The 20,094-nt window shown below is 41.9% G+C and overlaps 1 protein-coding gene across 4 annotated transcripts in view; it reads right to left on the minus strand.

Moving 5' to 3' along the window:
* Positions 1-18,568, minus strand: part of PHKA2 (phosphorylase kinase regulatory subunit alpha 2) — a 113,176-nt gene extending 94,608 nt beyond the window's left edge. Inside the window, exon 1 of one of the 4 annotated variants that reach the window (XM_036745893.1) lies at positions 18,390-18,568. Coding sequence is in view for 3 of the 4 variants with exons in the window: in XM_036745891.1 (XP_036601786.1) it covers positions 18,390-18,467 (78 nt within the window). In the remaining variant the exon portion in view is untranslated. The remainder of the gene's footprint in view (positions 1-18,389) is intronic. The other 3 variants (XM_036745891.1, XM_036745892.1, XM_036745890.1) reach the window with 3 other exon arrangements.
* Positions 18,569-20,094: the final 1,526 nt, after the last annotated feature.

A 20,094-nucleotide genomic window follows, 5' to 3' on the forward strand; every position in this document is an offset into this window, starting at 1 on the left:
TTATCTCGCATAAAAGTGGCAAGAAAAAGCAGTTCTGTAGGAAGGGAAGAGGGGGCAGATGAGGGGGAATGAGTGAATCTTGCTCTCATCGAATTTGACCTGAGGAGGGAATACCATACACACTCAATTGGGTATCTTGTCCCACAAGAAAGAAGGAGGAAGGAGATAAAAAAGGTGGGAATGACAGAAGGGAGTGCAGATAGGGAGAGGAGGTAATTAACAGCAAACACTTTTGAAAAGGGACAGGGTCAAGGGAGAAAAATGAATAAAGGGGAACAGGATAGGAAGGAGCAAAATATAGTTAGTCTTTTACAACATGAGTATTGTGGAAGGGTTTTACAGAATGATACGCATGTGGCCTATGTGGAATTGCTTGTCTTCTTAGGGTGAGTGGGTGGTGAGGGAAGAGTGGAGAGAATTTGGGACTCAAAGTTTTAAAAACATGCTCAAAAAAAAAAGTTTTTGCATGCAACTAGGAAATAAGATATACAGGCAATGGGGCACAGAAATCTATCTTGCCCTACAAGAACGTAAGGGAAAAGGGGATGGGGGGCAGTGGGGTGACAGAAGGGGGGCTGACTGGGGAACAGGGCAACCAGAATATTTACCATCTTGGAGTGGGGGAGGGTAGAAATGGGGAGAAAATTTATAATTCAAACTCTTGTGGAAATCAATGCTGAAAACTAAAAATGTTAAATAAATAAAAAATAATGAAATGATCATAATAATATGGGATTTAAGCCACATGAGTCCACAGATTATCTGTATAATTACTTTCTGTCTCTATTCATCTAGAGTTAGACTGACATACATGTCAAGCAGATTAGACTAAACTTGATAAAAAACACAACTTATATCTTGCAAAAATCTCCTTCCTTACCTAAAAATCTTGTAGATGATTTATTTATCACTTGTGAATAGTATTTTCTAAAAATCACTTCTAGGAGTATCTTTTTCAAAATCTAGATATGCAATCGCTATGCATTCTTCAAGATGTACTGCCTAGAATTCGTAGAGCATTTAGAAAGGCTCAGATGCCCAAAGCTGTTCCTCTCAACAGGAGAAACAAACTGAATTTAGGGCCAGAAATTCCAAGAACAGGAATAGTGGCTTAAAAAAAAAAGATACCAACACTCACTTCAAAACTTTCATAAAGCAAAAAATTTACTAGGTCACTTAGTTAGCATCCCAAGTGTAAATAATTGTAGGGAATAGACTATAGACTATGCCTTTGGTTTCATGGATAATAGAAATGAGGAAACTTATTCTACCGAATAACTTTACCATTCAAAAAGGATTTTAATCTGTTGTTGAGTTTTTTTTTTTAATTAATGGGAACCAAATGGTATAGAATAAAGGTTGGTTTGCTAGGTTGCATGGTAGTCTTAAGACATATTGAAATTGATCACAAGTCCTTGTCACACTGGCCAGTCTCAGTTTTATATACAAGGTACTTTTTAAACATCACGAAATGCTAATCTTAACATCTGAGGTTTTAAACAAGAAGCTTATTTTTTATGCCTTTGAAAAATTCGGCCATGAAATATATTCATGTTTAGTATGTCTTCACCACTTCCTGTTAGCTAGATTTCAGTTGAGAAGAGCACCACCCTTTCAGGTCCCCAGATTTGCCTTTTCAGAAGTAATTCTTTTTTCTCAAACTATTTTGTATTGACATATTTGTGTATATGCTTTGTCTCTACCCCTCATATAAATTCCCTAAGGGGAAAAAACTTTTTCATTTTTTTTCTTTGTATCCCCAAAACCTAACAGAGTCTTGCACACAGAAAATGCTTGATGTTTACTGAAGTGAACTGCTCCTCTTTCAAGTCTATTCTAGGTTTACCTTTTCCAGAAAGCTTATTAAGATTTGTCTCACTTTAATTCAGTTGTCTCATATGTAAATAAAAGGGGTTGAACTAGATGACCTCTGGGGTCCCATCCAGCTTTAGAGTGAAGGTCTTAGTAACACCAAATTATCCATTAGCTTTCCCATTGGCTTAGCATTTTTGTACATATCTCCATATATCTGCAATTGTTTCTTAGTGCCTCTGTTTCTATCACTTAGTGTGCTAATGCACAGGCACATGGTTCTATACATCTATTTCTTCATACTAGCTTATATGTTTTCTTTGTTTGTCTAACTGAAGAGTTAGGCTTCAAACTCGATGGAAGGAAAAGGATTAGATTTCACTGCAGAAGCTACAATTCCAACTGGTTACTTGTATAAAGACCCATCTCTCGAATTGCCTCTAAAGAATAAAAATCCTGAGTTAACCCAGTGAAGAACAATGGAGAAATACATTATTTGCTCAAGTAGACTGTAGCATATTTCTAATGATAACCCCCACACAAGAAGAAATGTAATAAAAATAATTGAGGAAATGTATGATTATAAAATGTGATGGATTGGCCATGTGTCAAGAATAAGATTGAGTCAATAAATAACAGAATTATAGATTTAAATAAGGGGTCCAAAACCCTTCTTTTACAAATCAGAAGACAGAAACCCAAAGAAGTGAAGGAACCTGTTCAAGGTCAGACAAGTTATAAAGCCCACAATGCCTGGAACTCCCCAGGGATGGTACCTGAGGTGCACTGTCACATGAAATATGTAACAAGAGCTAGAGAAAGGTCTCCAGAATGTTGGATGGAGCCTCTGGAGCAAGAACGGAAAAGAATGACTCAAAATGAGAAGGCATACAGAGGTTGCAATCTACATGAATGGTAAAATAATCACATAAGTGATATCATAGACTCCCTGGAATAATGAAATCGTATAAAAAATGGAGCAAAAGCATTCTCTTCTAAACCAAAAGTGAATGAGCCCAGGGGATGAAGGCTACATAGATTCTTAGCTCCATTTTTTCTGTCTCTATAAGATTAAGGTTCCCCAAGATAAAGGACCAATGGTACAGAGGACCCCAATCTTCCCCTCTCCTTGTCACAAATGAGACACAATGAATGTCAACAGAATGTCAACTTCAAGACGTCCAAAAAGCAATTGGTTATGGGACTGTGGTTCAGGAGAGAGATGGATACAAATACCTGGGAATCATATATGGAGAGATGAAAACTAATGAAATCACATTGAGTACAGAGGGAAAAGAAAAGAGGGTCCAAGACAGAGCCTACAGGAGTACCCACAGTCAGTGGAAATAACATGAATGAAAAACTAGCAAAGGACAGTTAGTGTAACACTGCTTTCATTTCCCCCTCAACTGATCAATATTCTCTTATCACAACTAGATGTATGTAGCAAAGGAAAGAGTCCTGGGCTTTGGAGTAGCTCTGCTACTTTTGTGTCCTAGCATAAGTAATTTTTTTTTTCTGGGCCTCAGTTTCCTCATCTGCAAATGAGTGGCTTGGACCAGGTAGGTGTTCTGATCCCTAAATCTACAATCCTGTGATTTTGTGATCTATAAAAAATTTTAAATAATCTGTCAAAAAAAGGCTAATTTACCCTGAACATTTGAAGCTATTTTCCTTTTACCAATCTTGGTAGAAATTAAACTAAAAACCAAAGAAATGGTCAAAGCAAACTCTTGTAATATTATTTTTGAAAGCACCCCCAACCCCAAAGTATTCATATGCAAAATCAAACCCCCACGTGGATCGGTCAACAAAGTCAGATCTTTCCCAGTTTTGCTTGAAAACTCCTACAACGTTTAGTACTAAACATATCTGGAAGCTGACTCATGGGAAAAATTTCTCTCAGAAAGATGGGAATGAGACTGCACTGACATGTGAGCTACTTTGAATGAGTTAACATTTAAGGTTAAGGTTAACATTTATTTCCCTTTGCTCTGACTTTTACTCAGGTCACCTGGGTCACAATTCTTTTATATTGTAACTAATTGATCCCAGAGGCAGAAGGAAGCCATAGGAGCATTTATTTTTGTGTGTGGGGAGGTAATCAGGGTTAAGTGACTAGCCCAGGATCACACAGCTAGTAAGTGTTGGATTTGAACTCAGGTCCTCCTGACCCCAGGGCCAGTGTTCTATCCACTGCACCACCTAGTTGTGCTTTGAATGAACCTAGTGCTGCATCCATACATCCACCCTTGCATCATAATTTGCATCTCCACCTTTTGTAACTTCATCTCCAATGCTTGCTAAAGGTGAAGTTGATTCAATCAAAACTGCTGCAGACTAATAGCATTATGCTTGGACCACTACCAACTCCTGGACAACTAATCTCATTTCCAAAAGATACTGTAATAGGGACGAGCTGGGAAGACACTCAGCCCATCTCCTCACTGAAAAGTCTACCAATCATGATTGTCTTACCCTTGCCTTTTGACCCAAACCTTGTCTTGTTTGTGGTTGAGGGTTTCAGACAGAGAGGACCTTACAGACAAGAGGATCTTCCAAACTGGCAGTTATAAGACCCACACTAGGACCCCAATAACCCTAAATAACATGCACAGTAGAGACTTGCCACCTGCAGGAATGGAGACTTGTACCATCCTTCCCAATAACTGGAGTAAGTTTCAAGAGGGATCTTTCAAGAAAAACTGTACCACTTTTATGACAAGCTGTGCAAAAGTGCGAAGCAGTACGCAAGATTGGATCCAATTAATTAAAGGGATGATAGGATTCTTAATTTAGCTTTTTGTAATGGTAATCAGGGCAGTTTTTTTTGGCAGTTCTCTTTTGGGATGCTAAGTCTATCAAGTACTTTTAATGTGTCTGTCCTTTGTTTGAATGGCGTAGGTAAAGTGGGATCTTTTTTGTCTTGGAATGTTTCTCAGCACTGGGACAATCTGAAGTTACTGATGTGTATATGTTGTGCTGGTGACTGGAGAGCTTTCCCACACCACAAATGGTTGGCCCCAGACCTCAGGGCCTTGAGCAGAGTATATGTGTTGAAGGTTGGTGTTTCACTTTAGGTGGCACACTCATTGAAAGAGTGTAGGTGAGGACACTCTGGGCAAGCCAATGAAACAAGCCCTCCGGCTTTGATAGAAAACCCAGATGTTGGTGCTTCTCTGGTAACTATGTATTGCTAGGGATAGACTGGTTTGTTATTTGCTCTGTTTATAATGTATGCTTGTAATTTCTGTTTGTATTGCCCTGAAGTTCAGGGGGCTGATATTTTCCCCCTGAACTAAGTGAATGACACATGTTTAATTAAATTGAGATTGTTAACCCCTTAATAGTTGCTTTCTTTAGAAAAGCTAATCAAAGAATCTGTGCTAGCTGATTTCTGTGTGCTCTTTCATTCCCAAAACAGCTGCTAGCAACATTGTTGTTAGAAAAATGGTGCAGTGGGCAGGATGTGCAGATTAAAAGGAAAGTATGGAGTTTGGGGTACTGAGATAGTGATTGAATGTTTCCCAGTTATTGAGATGCTCTTTACACTAGTCGTGGCTATGGTTCTATGGAGCCCCAAAAGCCTGAGGGAAAACAGGCAGGTAGTAGTGAAAGAAGTGGTTTCCTGAGAGCCCAGAGCAGGGGCCTGTAATAGTAATTAAGGTGGGACTTTTTTGCTTTTCTTCTCTTAAGTGCCTTTAATGATTCTGGCCTTTGTTTGAATGGGGCAGATAAAGTGGGATCTTTTTGTCTTGGTTACTTCTCAGCACGGAGACAATTGGGAGCCATTTGTATATGATGCCATACTGGGAATGGGGAACTATCCCACACCCAGCCTGGGTGAAGTCAGAGCCCTCAGGGCTCTGAACAGGATATAACTGAGGACAGCTTGGCATTTGACTTTTGGGGGCATACTCATGAAAGGAGTGTTGAGACTCTGGGTAAGCTGCAACCGCCCCCCCCCCCACCCCCAGCTTTACAACTCAGATGTTGGTTCTTCTCTGATAACTGTGTTGTGTTTGAATCAGACGAGGTCTGTCTGTTGATGTTTGTAATTTGTTTGTATTTGCTCTGAAGTTCAGGGTGCTGGCTTTTTCCCCTGAACTAAGTGAATGATATTTGTGTGTTGGTTAGAAATAAGATTGTTAACCCCTTAATGCTACTTTCCTTAGTAAAGCAGATCAAAACAACCTGTGTTGGCACATTTCTGGGTGCTGGTTGTTGGTGGATCTTACACCCCTACAGCAGCTGCTAGCAGGATTGTTGAAACAGGGCCCTGGGAGATAACCTCTCCTTCCCCCTCTTTACCCCACTGGTACTTCAGATGAGACAGGCTGGAGCAGTGGCTGTGGGAGGAAAACAAGCAGAGGCTTGGGGAAGGTGGAGATAGCCAGAGCCAGGGCTTGAGTGACTTAGCCTGGCTCCGGACTGTGCTGGAAAGGTGAATGTTCTGAGACTGTATTATATGTGGAGCTTCGAAACAGGAGCTGAGAACGGCCTTCGTATAAACTTGACGGGAGCGACTGGTGAGGCGAGAGAATAAGCTGACAGCTGCCGACATAATGACCCAGACAGAGCAGAGGACTGCCTGTGTGAGAACTTTGGAAAGGTGAGACAGAAATCGGTGAGTTGCCTTGGAGCTGACTTTGGTGAGGTGACAGCAAAGGTAGAGAGCTGCCTACATTGGGATTCTGGCAGAAGCCAGGAGTGGCCAGCAAGAGCTGGACAACCAGGAACCCAGGAGCTTAGGGTTCAGCCCTGGGGCAAGATGGAAACTTTGCAGCAAGGCTCTGAGTGTGCTTTTTTGCTGCCTTCTTCTGGAATGTTTGGGATCCAGAGGGAGGGTGGAGTTAACTATAGTGGGTGGGGGGAAGTGCTGTAGACCCCCAGAACCCCACCCTGTTGGCTTTGTCGCTCAGTTACCTCTCAGGACTTGAAAGCGGGGTGCCAGAGCAGTGTAGGGAGAACAGATCCCCAAAAGAACTTTATTTGGACTTTTTTGTTCATGTTGGGACTTTGCTAATTAAAGCATGCTGGTACCTAACGGTGCCAGGAGGAAGCCTGAAACAGCAGTGTGGGGAAAAGACACACCCTCAAGGACTTTACTAGGACACTCTGTGTTGACTGAGTAAATTGTGACTTGCTGTGACCTGTGGTGGATGGTGTTTGTTTTGTAAACAAGTATTTTGGGATATGATACTGAATGATATGTTTTGCTATGCTTTAGTTCCCTGAATATGACTGCAATGTATATAATGCCATGGTCATTTAGATGGCAAGGCCAAGGATCTTAGAAGGGGTGGATTATGTAACGATAATCAGGGCAGGATTTTTTGCTCTTCTCTTTTGGGATACTAAGGCAACCAAGTGCCTTTAATGAGTTTGGCCTTTGCTTGGATGCGGCAGGGTAAAGTGGGATCTTTTTTGTCTTAGAGTGTTTCTCAGCACTAAGACAATGGGGAGTCACTGATATGCATTTGATGTGGTACTAGTGATGAGAGAGCTTTCCCACACCTTAAATGCTAAGTTGGCTTCAGCCTGCAGGGTCCTGAACAGGGTATAAGAGCTCTGAGGCTGCCATTTTGCTTTTGGGGGTACACTCATTTAAAGAGTGATGAGACTCTGGGCAAGCTATCCCCCAGCTTTGATAACCCAGATGTTGGTACTTCTCTGGTAACTACTGTGATTTGATCAGACAAGGTCTGTCTGTTGATCTCTTTGTAATTTCTGTTTGTATTTGCTCTGAAGTTCAGGGGGCTGATCTTTTCCCCCTGAACTAAGTGAATGATACATGTATGTTTAATTAAACTGAGATTGTTAACCCCTTAAAGTTGTTTTCCTTAGAAAAGCAGGTCAAAGAACCCGTGCTAGCAGCCTTCTGTGTGCTCTTGTTGTTGGTCTTTCACCCCCAAAACGGCTGCTAGCAACATTGTTGCTACACCTTTATTAGCCAATCCTAAGGGACATTATTCTAAAAGAGCCCAGGTTGTCATGAGAAGAATATCAGTGAGCTTAAAAAGCAGTGCTCATTATGTTTATGAAGAGAGAGACAAGCTAAAGGAGAAAGATAAAGTGGAACCAAAGTAGATACCTTAGGCATTCTGGGCTGTTGCTCAAACAGCTCAGTCTCCAGCTCCTTTAAACTAATCACAGAATCATAAACCACCAATGTGCTTTTACAGTCAGAAGAAAAGGCACATGATTGCAGAGAACAGAAAAAGCAGGCTTTTCTGGAACCTTTGAAGCTTGAACTAGAATACCTGACTTGCCCTTGCAGACTTCAAGAGAGCTGTGTTATTGGCTCCAGTGTTGGGACTTTCAGATTACAGTAATCACTTTTCTCTTTCTTGTACCCGTGAAGGAAGCCTCTGGAGTCCTCACTTAATCCCTTGGGCCCTATTATCCTACCTAGCCAGCTGCAGTTTCAGCTAGCACTCTACCCTGCTGGTTGTGGTTGCCACTGCCCCTTCAGTAGAAAAGGTAAGAGATCTGGTATTTAGGAGCTGAACTTGTAGCACAAGAGGTTGAGGCTTTTTTTTGCTGAGGCATTAAACTGAAGTCTTTTCAGATCAGAGACTTGCTAGGTATAAAGTGACTTTACCGAGCAAAGAAAATATAACTCTGAAGCTATGCTCCATTCTTAATCTAGTCACTTTACTCCCTGACATTCCAACTTCAGGGGAGTCTCTCTGTGATTGTTCTTCTGTTGCAGATATAGCTGAAAAGCCCATGATGATATTTTAGATACCCCACTTGTCCTTTGTACAGATGGTTCCTCTTTCATGAGGTACATTACGTACAGAGGTGCTGCCATAGACTCTTACAATGACACTCTCTGGGCTTCCTATTTGCCCAAGTGTGCCATCTTGCTAAAGGACAAAGTGCAACCATTTATACTAACTACCACTATGCTTTAGGAGTTTGCCATGCTGTTGGGGTGATCTGGTTACAAAGGGGTTTTCTGAGGTCATTGCTGATTACAACAAGGAACTTTTATCTGCCCTGCAACTTCCAAACTCACTTGCCATAGTTCATTGCCCTGCCCATACCAATAGCACCTACCCTGTTTCAAGAGGAAAGAGCTGGGCTGATGCTGGCTGCTTTAGAAGGCCCTACACATGTTTCATCTTTCTTCGCCTGATGACCTTTCTCTCATCTACAATGATGCTGAAGTCAAAAAGCAGAAACATTGTAAGGCAAAACATGTCTCTAGGGTCTAGGTGAGTTCGGATGGTAAGCCACTCTTTCCCCAGAGCTTCTATTCACCAGGTATGCCTTTTTTGTTGGGGGGGCACTTTGGCACCTGGGAATAATAAATACATAAAAAGGTATGGGTTGTCCCAAGCATCACCAATGTTGTAACTCGAATCTGCTTGTCTCACTTGTCAAGCATTCAATCGACATGTTTTTTGAGCCACTGCTTCTGACGATTGCCCTCTAGTTTATCCCCCATTTGAGTATTTACAAATTGACTTTTTTGCTTGCCAAAACAATTTTTTTTATATTGGCCTCAATAAGGTCTGTCTTGTTATTGTTGACTAACTTGGTAGGTCAAGGCTTTCACTGGTTCTAAAGCATTTGTTGCTAAGATCCTCCTAAAGTAAATTCAATTAATGTCTCTGTCTCTGTTATCTCTTCTATAAAATGAAGGAGCTGGACTAGATCAGGAGTTCTTAATCTTTTTTGCGTCCTGGACTCCTTTGGTAGTCTGGTGAGGTCTACATACGGCTCCTCCAAATAATGTTTTTAAATCAAAATACATAGGATTATAAAGGAAACTAATAATACTGAAATTTAGTCTGTAAACAAAGAGGACCGATCATGTGAGATCTAGTGGTAAGTATAACAATTATAAAAATTTTGAAGTAGTGATGACTGTAAATGATATTTTGAGATCTATAATAAATGTAATGTGATATGCTATATTTCAGTAAGGTATTTATAAAAAAATATATAATATTTTCCTACCCAATTTCCCAGGTCCCCTGAAATCTATCCATAGACCCTTGGAGATCTTTAGCCCCAGGTTATAAACCCTGGACTAGATGATTCTATAATATATTTTTTTTTTGCCTAAACTACTTATCTGGACCACTCTCATTCTACAATGTGCAACTGGTACATTATGAATTCAGTTTTTGTTGTTGTTCTTCAGTTGCATCCAACTCTTTGTGACCCCATTTAGTGTTTTCTTGGCAAAGATACTGGAGTGATTTGCCATTTCCCTCCTGCTCACTTTACAGATGAGAAAATGAGGCAGAGAGGGTTAAGTGACTTGCCCAGGGTGATGCAGCTGGTTAAGTGTCTGAGGTAGCTTTTGAACTCAGGTTTTCCAGACCCAGCACTCTATGCATTGACCCACCCAGCTGCCCCATGAATTCATCACCTGAGCACATAAAGAAAAATGAGTCTCAGTCTTTTCATGGGCATAGTTGACACAGAAAATAATACATAAAGATATGTGTTTCTGAAAGCAGCAAATCACCTCCGGAGCTTGGCAGACACACTAGTGTCATTGTACTTCAAAGAAGAACAAGGCTTTAAATTTCATTAAGGTACCCTAGTTAGAGGCTTCACTATGATGAAGAGCAGTGGCTAACTGTACAGATTGCAGACTGATAGATAATTCACCACTAGATTTCCTGGCATAAAAATGCTCGGACTTTTTTCAAGTAAGCTGTGGAAATTCACATTTAATGGTGGTATAATGGAAGACAGAAGAGGTGATAAGGAAAGTCTGGAAAATTCTTAGTAATTCCCTGAAAACAAACATATGAAAAAGCTCAGATTAAAAAAAGTTAGCTTTTAAAATATTCCATACCAAAAAAAATTCCAACAACAAACAAACCCTTGTTTGTTTTATGAAACCAGGGATCTTAGGCCTGTGGATCTTAGGTCTCAATTCTGGAAAATGGAATTACCAAGAATAATTAAGCATCAATCAATAAGTATTTAATAACAATCTTGCATGTAGTCAACAATTGGGCTGATTTTTACCCTCAAGGACCTAACTGGAGACAGAAAATTAACATTGGTGAAGCAATTAGAGAATAAGTGAGTAATGAACTGTGCAGTAATGACTAACTTAAGGGCAGAGGAGGTCAGAAAAAGAGGAAAGCACAAAGAACAGGAACAGAAATAGGAGTTCATTCTAACATACTACTTGTTTTGTAAAAGACAGGTGAACAATTTTGTTTCCACAGAGTTGAAAGCATTGCTCTTCCTTCCCCTCCCCCACCCCAGTGGTGGTCTCTGACCCACACAGTTTGGGGGCCCACCCGGGATCCCCCTTATTTGAGGAAGGGTCTCCCAAGCAATCTGAGAACAGGCACCAGCTGGCCATCTGCTAGTAGTCCCAGAGTGACTGGCAAGATTTCCTTTCACTCTTAAGGAACAGACCCTAATAAGACTGTCTCAGAGAGGCAAAAACTAAAGTGGTGCTAGCCAAGTCCACCTGGAGGAATGGCTGAATTGATCTGGTCACGTAGGTCATGTGCATGACCCAGGTAAGCAAGACCCGTGAATCCTCTAGAGGGCAAGACCTGTGAGCCCCTGGGTGACCTGGGATTGGGGCAAGATCAGTATGATGCCCTTTGGGAAAAGGAGAGCAAGACCTTGTAAGCCATGAGGAGAACTCAGTCTAAGATAGGGCTGGGGCAACATCAGTGAGCTTTCTTTCAGAAAGCAAGAACTTGTGAGCTACAGTCTAAGATGGGTGGCCCACTAGTGGCCAAGCTAGTTAACTGGGAGTTACCAAAGTACAAAAAGGAAAGACAAGAGAAAAAAAAATGCCAGTGATATTTAATTTGTGCAGGGATCCTCCCTGTTGTTTTCTGTCTGTATCTGTTCTGGGTTTGTGTTTCTGTGTGAAGTGAGTGCGTAATCTGGCACCCTGCAACACTATCTTTGCCTTTCTCTCCCTCCCTGACTCTGGTCTCTTTGGAGAAGCAGGTGGGAGGGAGAGAGGAGAAGGGGAAAGGGGAAGAGAGAGAGTCACATATGCGACTCACCCACATGACCTAAAATCATCACAACAGTGAGACTTAAATCCACATGGTCCAAAAGCCTCTGATGTCACAAACATGTCACTCAAACCCATGTAAACTAGGCTTTCCCTTGAGACAAGGAGGTCATCAAGGACTCCTAGTTTAATCAAGGAAACAAAGGCCAAACTCTTCAAGGGCACTTGGTTGAATAAGTGCTAAGAGCTCATCTTGATTCCCAATACAACTAAGCATGGGTACATGCACCAGACTTGTCCAAAAGATGCCTGAAAGCTATGAGCAGATGAATAAAACTTGAGTTTAATAACTTTATGTAATACATTTTTTTTTTCAAATTTCAGGTCCCAAAATTAAGGTGTGTCTTATACATGGGGAAATACGGTAAACTGTTAGACATTTAACTTTTTGGCTGGAGAAGAAGCTTGGTGAGTATATTATTTTTTTTTTCATTTATTTGAAATGTTTGAGGTAGTTTGGGTCAAGATTAGGAGAGGAAGAGATTGAATTTGGAGCAAGAATATTTCAGTAAAGATTGGGAAAGAGACTGAAATTATTTGAGTGGGGGAGTGAAAACTATAGCTAAGTCCACGTGGCTTTGAGTCCATGTGCTGTTAGCCACTCCTCCACCATTCCACACTGGAAGACTGTGGGTGGGTCAATCAGGAGCTGGGGCTGAAGGGAACTTGTAGCCTGACTGGAAAAAAAGGCTGATTGGTTAGTAATCCAAGGTTTTATACTGAAGATATTGATTTGTATGATTATAAAATAAGCTTTGCCTGTGTAAGGTATGATTGAATTTTGTGTCCACAGAGATTTTACAAAATTATGATTTAAAGCTAGTGGCTAGGGATAGGAAATTAAGCTAGCCTCCTGAAAATTAGCATATCTAAAAAGGACTAGCTCCTTTGTTCTTAGAAAGGCCTCTAGGCCAGGCCCAAATTAATTCACCTAGGGATGAGATCCAGGACTCCTAGTCCATTAAAAGTATTTTTTTCTTTTGGAGGGGGAAGGCATGGCAATTGGGGTTAAATGACTTGCCGAAGGTCACACAGCTAGTAAATGTGTCAAGTGTCTGAGGCCACATTTGACTCCAGGGCTGGTGCTCTCTTCACTGCACCACCTAGCTGCCCCAAGTATTTTAACTTGGAATAAAGAACTGGTGTGTATGAAGATGAGAGGGGTTTAGGGAGGGTCTTGAGGAGTCTAAGGAAGATCTTGTTGGGACTGGGGTGGCTAGAGGTTAAGACTGGAGGAAATGAGAATGAGATTTTGATGGGATCAAGAGTGGGAAGCAGCTGGGCAACAGGGGGCTAGCCCAGTAGAGATTTGGGCCTAGATAATCTAAGGCTTATAGCCTCAGGGGAAGGCCAGATCTAATAGGAAGATTCAAGGAGAGTTCAAGGGGGTTCCCAGAGACTGTACCCCATCACACTCCACTACAAACACCTTTTTGATTAAGGAACTTTTTGATATTTAGGGATTCTGTAATAACTAGGAATTTAATTTCTTGAAAATACTTTTGAATTTGTGTTACTTAGGGACTTTTGCACTAACTCAGCTTTAATGAATTCCAATGTTTAAAGGTTTATTTTTGCTTTAAGGAAGAAGAGATTTCTATCATTTTAAAATTTTCCAACTAATTTTCTTCATAAAAGTTTAGTGATTATTCCTCTTAATATCAGGATAAATTTTTAAACTTTTTTTGAAGAAGGGGAAATCTCTTATGTGACTTTTAGAAGGCTTACTGTGAATCTGTAGTCATTCCATGGCCTAAGCAAGAGTTAAAATTAGTGTTTGAACTTATCATATGTAAAAGATTTAATTCCTAAAGTATCTCATTCTTCTAGACTGAGTATAATTAGAGAAGAATAAATAAGCCTGTGAAACAAGGACATAAATCCATCAACCTGTGGGGTTAGTCATTAACCTTTTTTGCTTTGTTTAAGCTGGAATGGAATTCCAGTACAGTAGTTATGTTAGTAAAGGATAATAACTTATGAGTTATCTTGTCTTATGGTTGAAATGTAAAGGAAGGCTGAATAATGGGTAGTTTCAAGTTTTAAATACATAAAAATGTTTAAGGCATTAAATTTGTATGGTTTAAACATGCATTTGTATGCTTTAAATGTTGTTAAGAATTGTACTATCAGAGAAAAATGATGAAGAGGTCAAAAAGCTGTTACTGAATTATTACTGCAATTAATTTTTGTCAATCATGTACAGTGTACTTTGGGAATTTATGAACAGCAATTTCCCTTATAATCTAGATGTTGGTAGATTAAGAACTGTACTTAATCAAGAATTGAGGCTGTTAACTAAAACAAGGATTTTAGACACAAATTCTTATCAACCCTGTGTAAAATCTTGAATTTTATGAGTCTTTGGTTGGCACCAAATGCTAGGGAGATATGCACAAGCTGAATGTGCCCCATAGAGATATCAGGACAGGTCTGGGCAAATGTTAACGCCCCCTTTTGCTGAGAGGGATGGAAATTGATGACCAAAATTTGCCCTCTGATGTAAAAGAACCCACCCTCTGGGAGAGGTGATATGATGCTGCCTTGTTTTATGGCAGGTCTCTGTAATCAAAAATAAGTAGTTAGTGATAAAAGGAAAGGTATCTGCCAGAATCTGTTACTATTGTGAAATGAAGTTGTGATACCTACAGACCTAGATGGTTTTATGGGGAAAAATGGAAAATCTGAAATCTTGCTCTTTTCAATCAAATGACTGGGTAAATTGGTACTCTTGTATAGTCATATGAAGGATAATATTCTTTCAAATATTAATAAGAATAAATAGAAAAAGAGAAAAGAAATTTGCAAAATAAAGACACAAATGTAAGGTTGAATCATAATGCCATAGACTAAGGCTGGGATTTAAAGTTATTTTGTATCTATGTGGAATAAGGTACTTAAATGTTTCAAAGTTATGTAAGAGCAACTGGGTATTAATTATGGAATTAAATCAGAGACATTTTCAGTTTGGAGAAAATAATTTCAATGTTCCTTAAAGAGAGATGAGTTGTAGAATATTTTTGCATTGATGGGAAAAGTTAAATGTGGTTGTTTGGATTTCAATTCATTCCATAGTCTAAAACGTAGTGTTAATATTTGAACCTATCATATTTCTATGATTCAATTCTTGAAGAATATCTCATTCTTCCAGATCAGGCATAGTTAGAGGAGAATAGAAAAGCCTGGGAAACTGGTGCAAATGTGTTAGAGCAATAACTTATGATCTTAATGGGAAGATTTTATGAACAAAAGTAGAAGTACATGTGAGCTCCTTGAGGCTCACTTTAAGGATGTTCCTTAAGCAATGGGAGATTATAGTCATTATCTTAAACTGATTATTGGAACTTGCTATTCAAAGACTTAATGAGACTGTTAACTGACTGTTTCTGAGTCTTAACTCCAGATGTGAATATCAAGGACTGAGCCACTGATCCATGATGCCAGCAGCCCTGTGAGGAGCAAGCATGAACTGCAGGTAGGATTTCATGGTAAAGTTGAGAGAGTAACTTCCATATGTGCTGAAGTGAGACTCTCTTGACTCGATTCCTTAACTGAAACCTGGAACACTTAAAGCCTGGCTCAATGCAGCATGCAGTTTGACACAACTTCTGCCCGGAATTGACAGGAAGCTGGGGAAATATCATCCCCTTACTATAAGTCCCTAATCTCTTAGTGGCAAATTTCTATAATCAGAAGGTTTTGTAAGTACAGTAACAAATCTATTAAAATAATTGATTATGGAACATCTTAGGTTACTATAGGACTGGGTCTAGTGTTCTTGTGTGTGATCCTGTATAAGCTAGGGTAGTTTATAAGGCCCTTGTATAGGGTCTTGTATAAGTTAGGGTCTCTTAATTCTCGGTAATGGTATGGAGACAATTAGGTCAAAGGTTTGTGAGAATATTATTTTGTTATTTGGTTAATATCATGCTTGCCTAAGGTTTTGTTACAATTAGTAATGTTAAAAGGAGAATGGCTTGTGGTTTATTTTGTAAATGCCACCAAAGAAGCATGGCATGACTAAAAGGTTAAGATTTTATATGTACTATATTAAAAATTGATTATTTAATGTATTTATGTATGTACTGGAGCCTGTTGTTAATTCTTTAGTGAAATCTCATCCTCCTGGTGAGGATATTAATAATGGGTTAATGAAAAATATAAGAAACTGGGTTCTGATGTGAATTTCTTAAACATTACAATTGGTCAAGGTTCCAATTTTGAATTTGTAAAAATGATCAGGGTATAAGGATTAGAAATGGTAACTTAAAATTGTGTTAAGGTAACTTTTGTAGGAGAATGGAAAGAAAGCTGGTTCCTACAAGAAGACAAAAAGAAGAAGATGCTGAGATGCTGTGCTACAGATGGCTGGAACAAATACCAAGGACCAGAGGACTTCATTCCCTGCCAGACAGCTTATGGGAAGAGACATTTGAATATTAAAAGGACAATTGCATTATTGTTTTCTTTTGGGTCTCTGTATCTGTATTTATAAAGGGGACTGCCCCACTTTGATTTGTCAATGCATTGATCAACCTTTACCTCTTCCCACATTTACTTAAAAAGGTGATGGTTAAGGAAAAAAATTCAGATGAAAAAGAGAGTAAGGGAGTATTAAAGATGTGGAAACAAAAATTTGCATAAAAGAAGAGGGGGAATTGTAAGAGACGGAGGTGCAGTTTTGTTTCCACAGAGTTGAAAGCATTCCTCTTCCCCCCACCAGCTTTAGCAGAATGTAAGTCAGGTGACTATTTGGAACTAGTTGTAATCAAAGCCCTGGGGTGAAAGGTTAGAGGCTTGTACACATGCTTAAACTAGCCATTTGAGGACAGCATGGCACAGGCAGTCAGGGGGTTGTATCTGGCCAATGAAGAGCCTAGCGGGAGATTCGAAAGGAAAGTCAATAAAAGGACTGGAGTCCATCGGAGTCCTTTGTACTCTCCTGTACTCTGTTCAGATGTGCCCATTTACTCAAACCAAATAAATGTAAAACATAATGAAAGCGCCCCCACTTGGGTGGTGTCCTTTTTCACGAGAAAGCAATAAAATTCCTTTTTGCCTTCTCTCAAGAATGGTCTCTGGATACTTTCTACTTATATTCGGACAATCCCTTCTGACTCATGATTTTGGAGCACTATGTAAGCAATTTGAACATAACCACACTCCCCACCCCCTTGCATTCCAAACCACCTAAGAATAAGCAAACAGAAGCTTAGAAAATTAAAAAAACAAAAACAAAACACTTTGCCAGGCAAGAGCCTGATCAGCTAGTACTAGTTAGTAGCAGAATGATGGTTACCTAAATTCCCTTCTTTCAAGCCAGTCCTCTAACCCTCAAATTATACTTCCTTTTCTTGGACTCCCAAAATAACCAGCACAGGGTCCTAGCCAGCTGCTTCCCCACCAGAAGAGCAACATTTCAATGTAAAGAGCATGCTGCTACCTACGTACTCAGTTATTTTCACACGATCTCCCCTATTAGAAATGTTAAGGTCCTTGTGGCTGGCAACAGTTTTGCTCTTTCATTATCTCCTTAGTGCTTAGCATGGTGCTAATGGATTAATCAATGTTTGTTGACTGACTAGTGGGGTGACTCCTAGGATCACAAAATTACCAATCAATGGACACGTACTGATCAAGTTCTGGTCACTGACCCACCAGTCCGTCAACAAGCACTGTGGACTATGTGCCACGCACTGTGCTAGGCGCTGGGGGTACAAGTACCTTTGAAACAATACCTGCTCCCAAAGAGGTGATATTGTAATGGGAAACACAAGTGTGCGTACGTAGACAGCATAAATATAAAATTAATAAATATGTATATACAATACAGACACAGAGGAGGAAGAAGGAAGAGAGGTTTGGAGGGAGGGACAGAAGGGGGGATGGAGGGCAGAAGAGGGGGACAAAGGGAGAGGGATATGCAGAGGAAAGGGGGGAAAGGAGAGAGAGGAAAAGGTAGGGAAGGAGGGGGAAGAGAAGACAGAGACAGAAAGTGGGGGAAAGGGCAGAGGAAAGGGGGAGAAGGGGAGACAGAAAAAGAGAAGACAGTCCAAGAGCAGAGGAAGGAGAGGCAGAGAGGGCCAAAAGCACGGACCGGGGCAGAGAGAACCGTTATCCACCCGGCTCTCACACCCCCATAACTGAACCCCAGTTCTTCAGGCCAGGCTGCAAGGTCACAGAGGGGACGCCTCGGCCAGTCCGCTAGCCCCTGGCCCCTGAGGGCGCAGCCACTTTCAGGGTGGGCGCTGGGGTGCCCCCAGCCTCAGCTGGGCCGTACCCGAATGCTGGGGGAGGGGAGCCGCACGCTTCCCTCTCGGGTCGCAGAGCCGTTGCGCCACTGGGGCCGGGAGCACACCCGGGCAGGCGGGCGCCCGGGGCGGTGGAGGGGTCTTCCCGGCCCCGGCTAGGCCCGCACGGAGCCCGGCTCCCCTCCTGCTTCCTCCCAGTCCCCGAGGTGCCCCCCCCACCCCCAGCCGAGGCGGCCGAGCCCCCGGGAAGCTGCCGCGGCGCCGCGGGGGTGGGGGTGGGGCGCGGCGGGTCCCGCACCCACCTGATAACACAGAATAGTCTGTTGGACCAGCCGGGCGTACCCGTCCAAACGGACTCCCGAGTTGCTCCTGCTCCTCATCTCTGGGATCGTCCCCCACCCCCAGCCCTCCTGCTAGGAGAACGCTCGAGCACACGCACGCACGCACGCGCGGACCCGCGGGCGGGAGAGCAGGAGAAAGGCGGGCGCGTGCCCAGGAGGCGGTGCCGCGCACGGGCCCGCGCGCGCGCCCCCGGGCTCATTCACACCTCGGGCTCGCGGCTCCGTGTGTTACCCCTAGTTGGCTCCAAAATAAAGAGCCGCTGTCAGCAACCGGACCATTGGTACATCAAAAAAAATTTTTTTTACCCCATTTATATCTAGGCAGGTGGTAGTGGTGGGTGATAATAACTAGCGTACATATGATCTACAAAACGCTCATTATCTCCTCAGCACAACCCTGTAAAGCAAGCATTGTCATCACCCCCATTTTACAAATGGGGAAACTGAGGCCTAGAGAATCAGACGTTTAGTATATTCTTGAGCGGAGATTTGAACTCGGGTCTATTTCTGACTCCAAAGTCTGGCAGTCTAGTCACTGCGCCCACTTCTATATTGGAAAGGGAATTTTTTTTTTTTATTGCAATGGCAAATATTTTTGGACACGGCCGGTATGGGCATTGGTTCTGCTTCATCATTACACTTTTGTTTCTCTTTTTTTTCTTTCTGGGTAAGAGAGGGAGAGAAAATAAACGGTGGCTAATTAACAATAAGTTTGTTTTTTAAAGTGGGGGGGGGAATTATGTATGCAATAACTTGACCTTGGAGCGGAGCAGGTGCGATTGCGGAGCCAGAGCGGCAAATTCCACGTCCCCCCCCCCCACTCCCCCCCATAAATCGCAGCGCATTGGAATGGTCACAAGGAGCTCTCTCTGGGGCAAGCTGCACCTAATCCATTACTTCGGCGGAGGTCGAAACCGACTGACAGCTGACACGTCTGTCTCCCAAGGAGCCCCCAAACTTTCCAGCCTCTTCCACAAAAACTACCCCCCTCCCCCCACCAAAAAAGGAAGAAGCAGTCTTTGGAAGCCTGGCCGGGGAGGGCAACCAAAAGGTCCCTTTCCGGTATCAGGCCTCCTAAAGGTGTGGCTAACGGCTAGAAGCAGCCTAAGGCTCAACCTCTGAGTCCTGCGTAAAGGACGAGAAAAAGGGGAAGGCACTAGCCGACCGGGAACCCCCGGAAGTATGTATAGCACCTGCAGTATCCATCCACTGCAGTTCCCCTTCCTACCCTAGTGTCGCCAGCTTTGCAGCAGAGCGGATATCCCCTTACGGATGGGAGGAAGAAGTGAGAGAGTTACGTTACCGCCCTCCCCAATCTCCTGCCTCGTCTTGCAACCTGCTGGGGAACGGAGAGGGTTTTTGCATACCAGGGGCTCTTTGGTGTTTCTTAGAAGAGAGGATGATCCTATCTTTTACGACAGATTAGTTCTACAGCAAGCCCCATAAAACCTCGAAAACAAGGGGAATATATCCGGAGTCCAACAGGTCGCTGAATGTTACGCTTCCACGGCTTGCTCTCATCTCAAAACCGGGGCTCTTCTGCCCTCACGCCCCACAAAACAGGGAACTAAAAAGACAGCTCGTCTCGATTTTCTAATTTCTGTTAACGATATATCAGTATCCTACCTGCTCAAGGTCTGAACATGGACGCGTCACCTTTGAGTCT

This window comes from Trichosurus vulpecula, chromosome 2 (assembly GCF_011100635.1).
Source record: "Trichosurus vulpecula isolate mTriVul1 chromosome 2, mTriVul1.pri, whole genome shotgun sequence".
In the NCBI taxonomy this organism is placed as follows: domain Eukaryota; kingdom Metazoa; phylum Chordata; class Mammalia; order Diprotodontia; family Phalangeridae; genus Trichosurus; species Trichosurus vulpecula.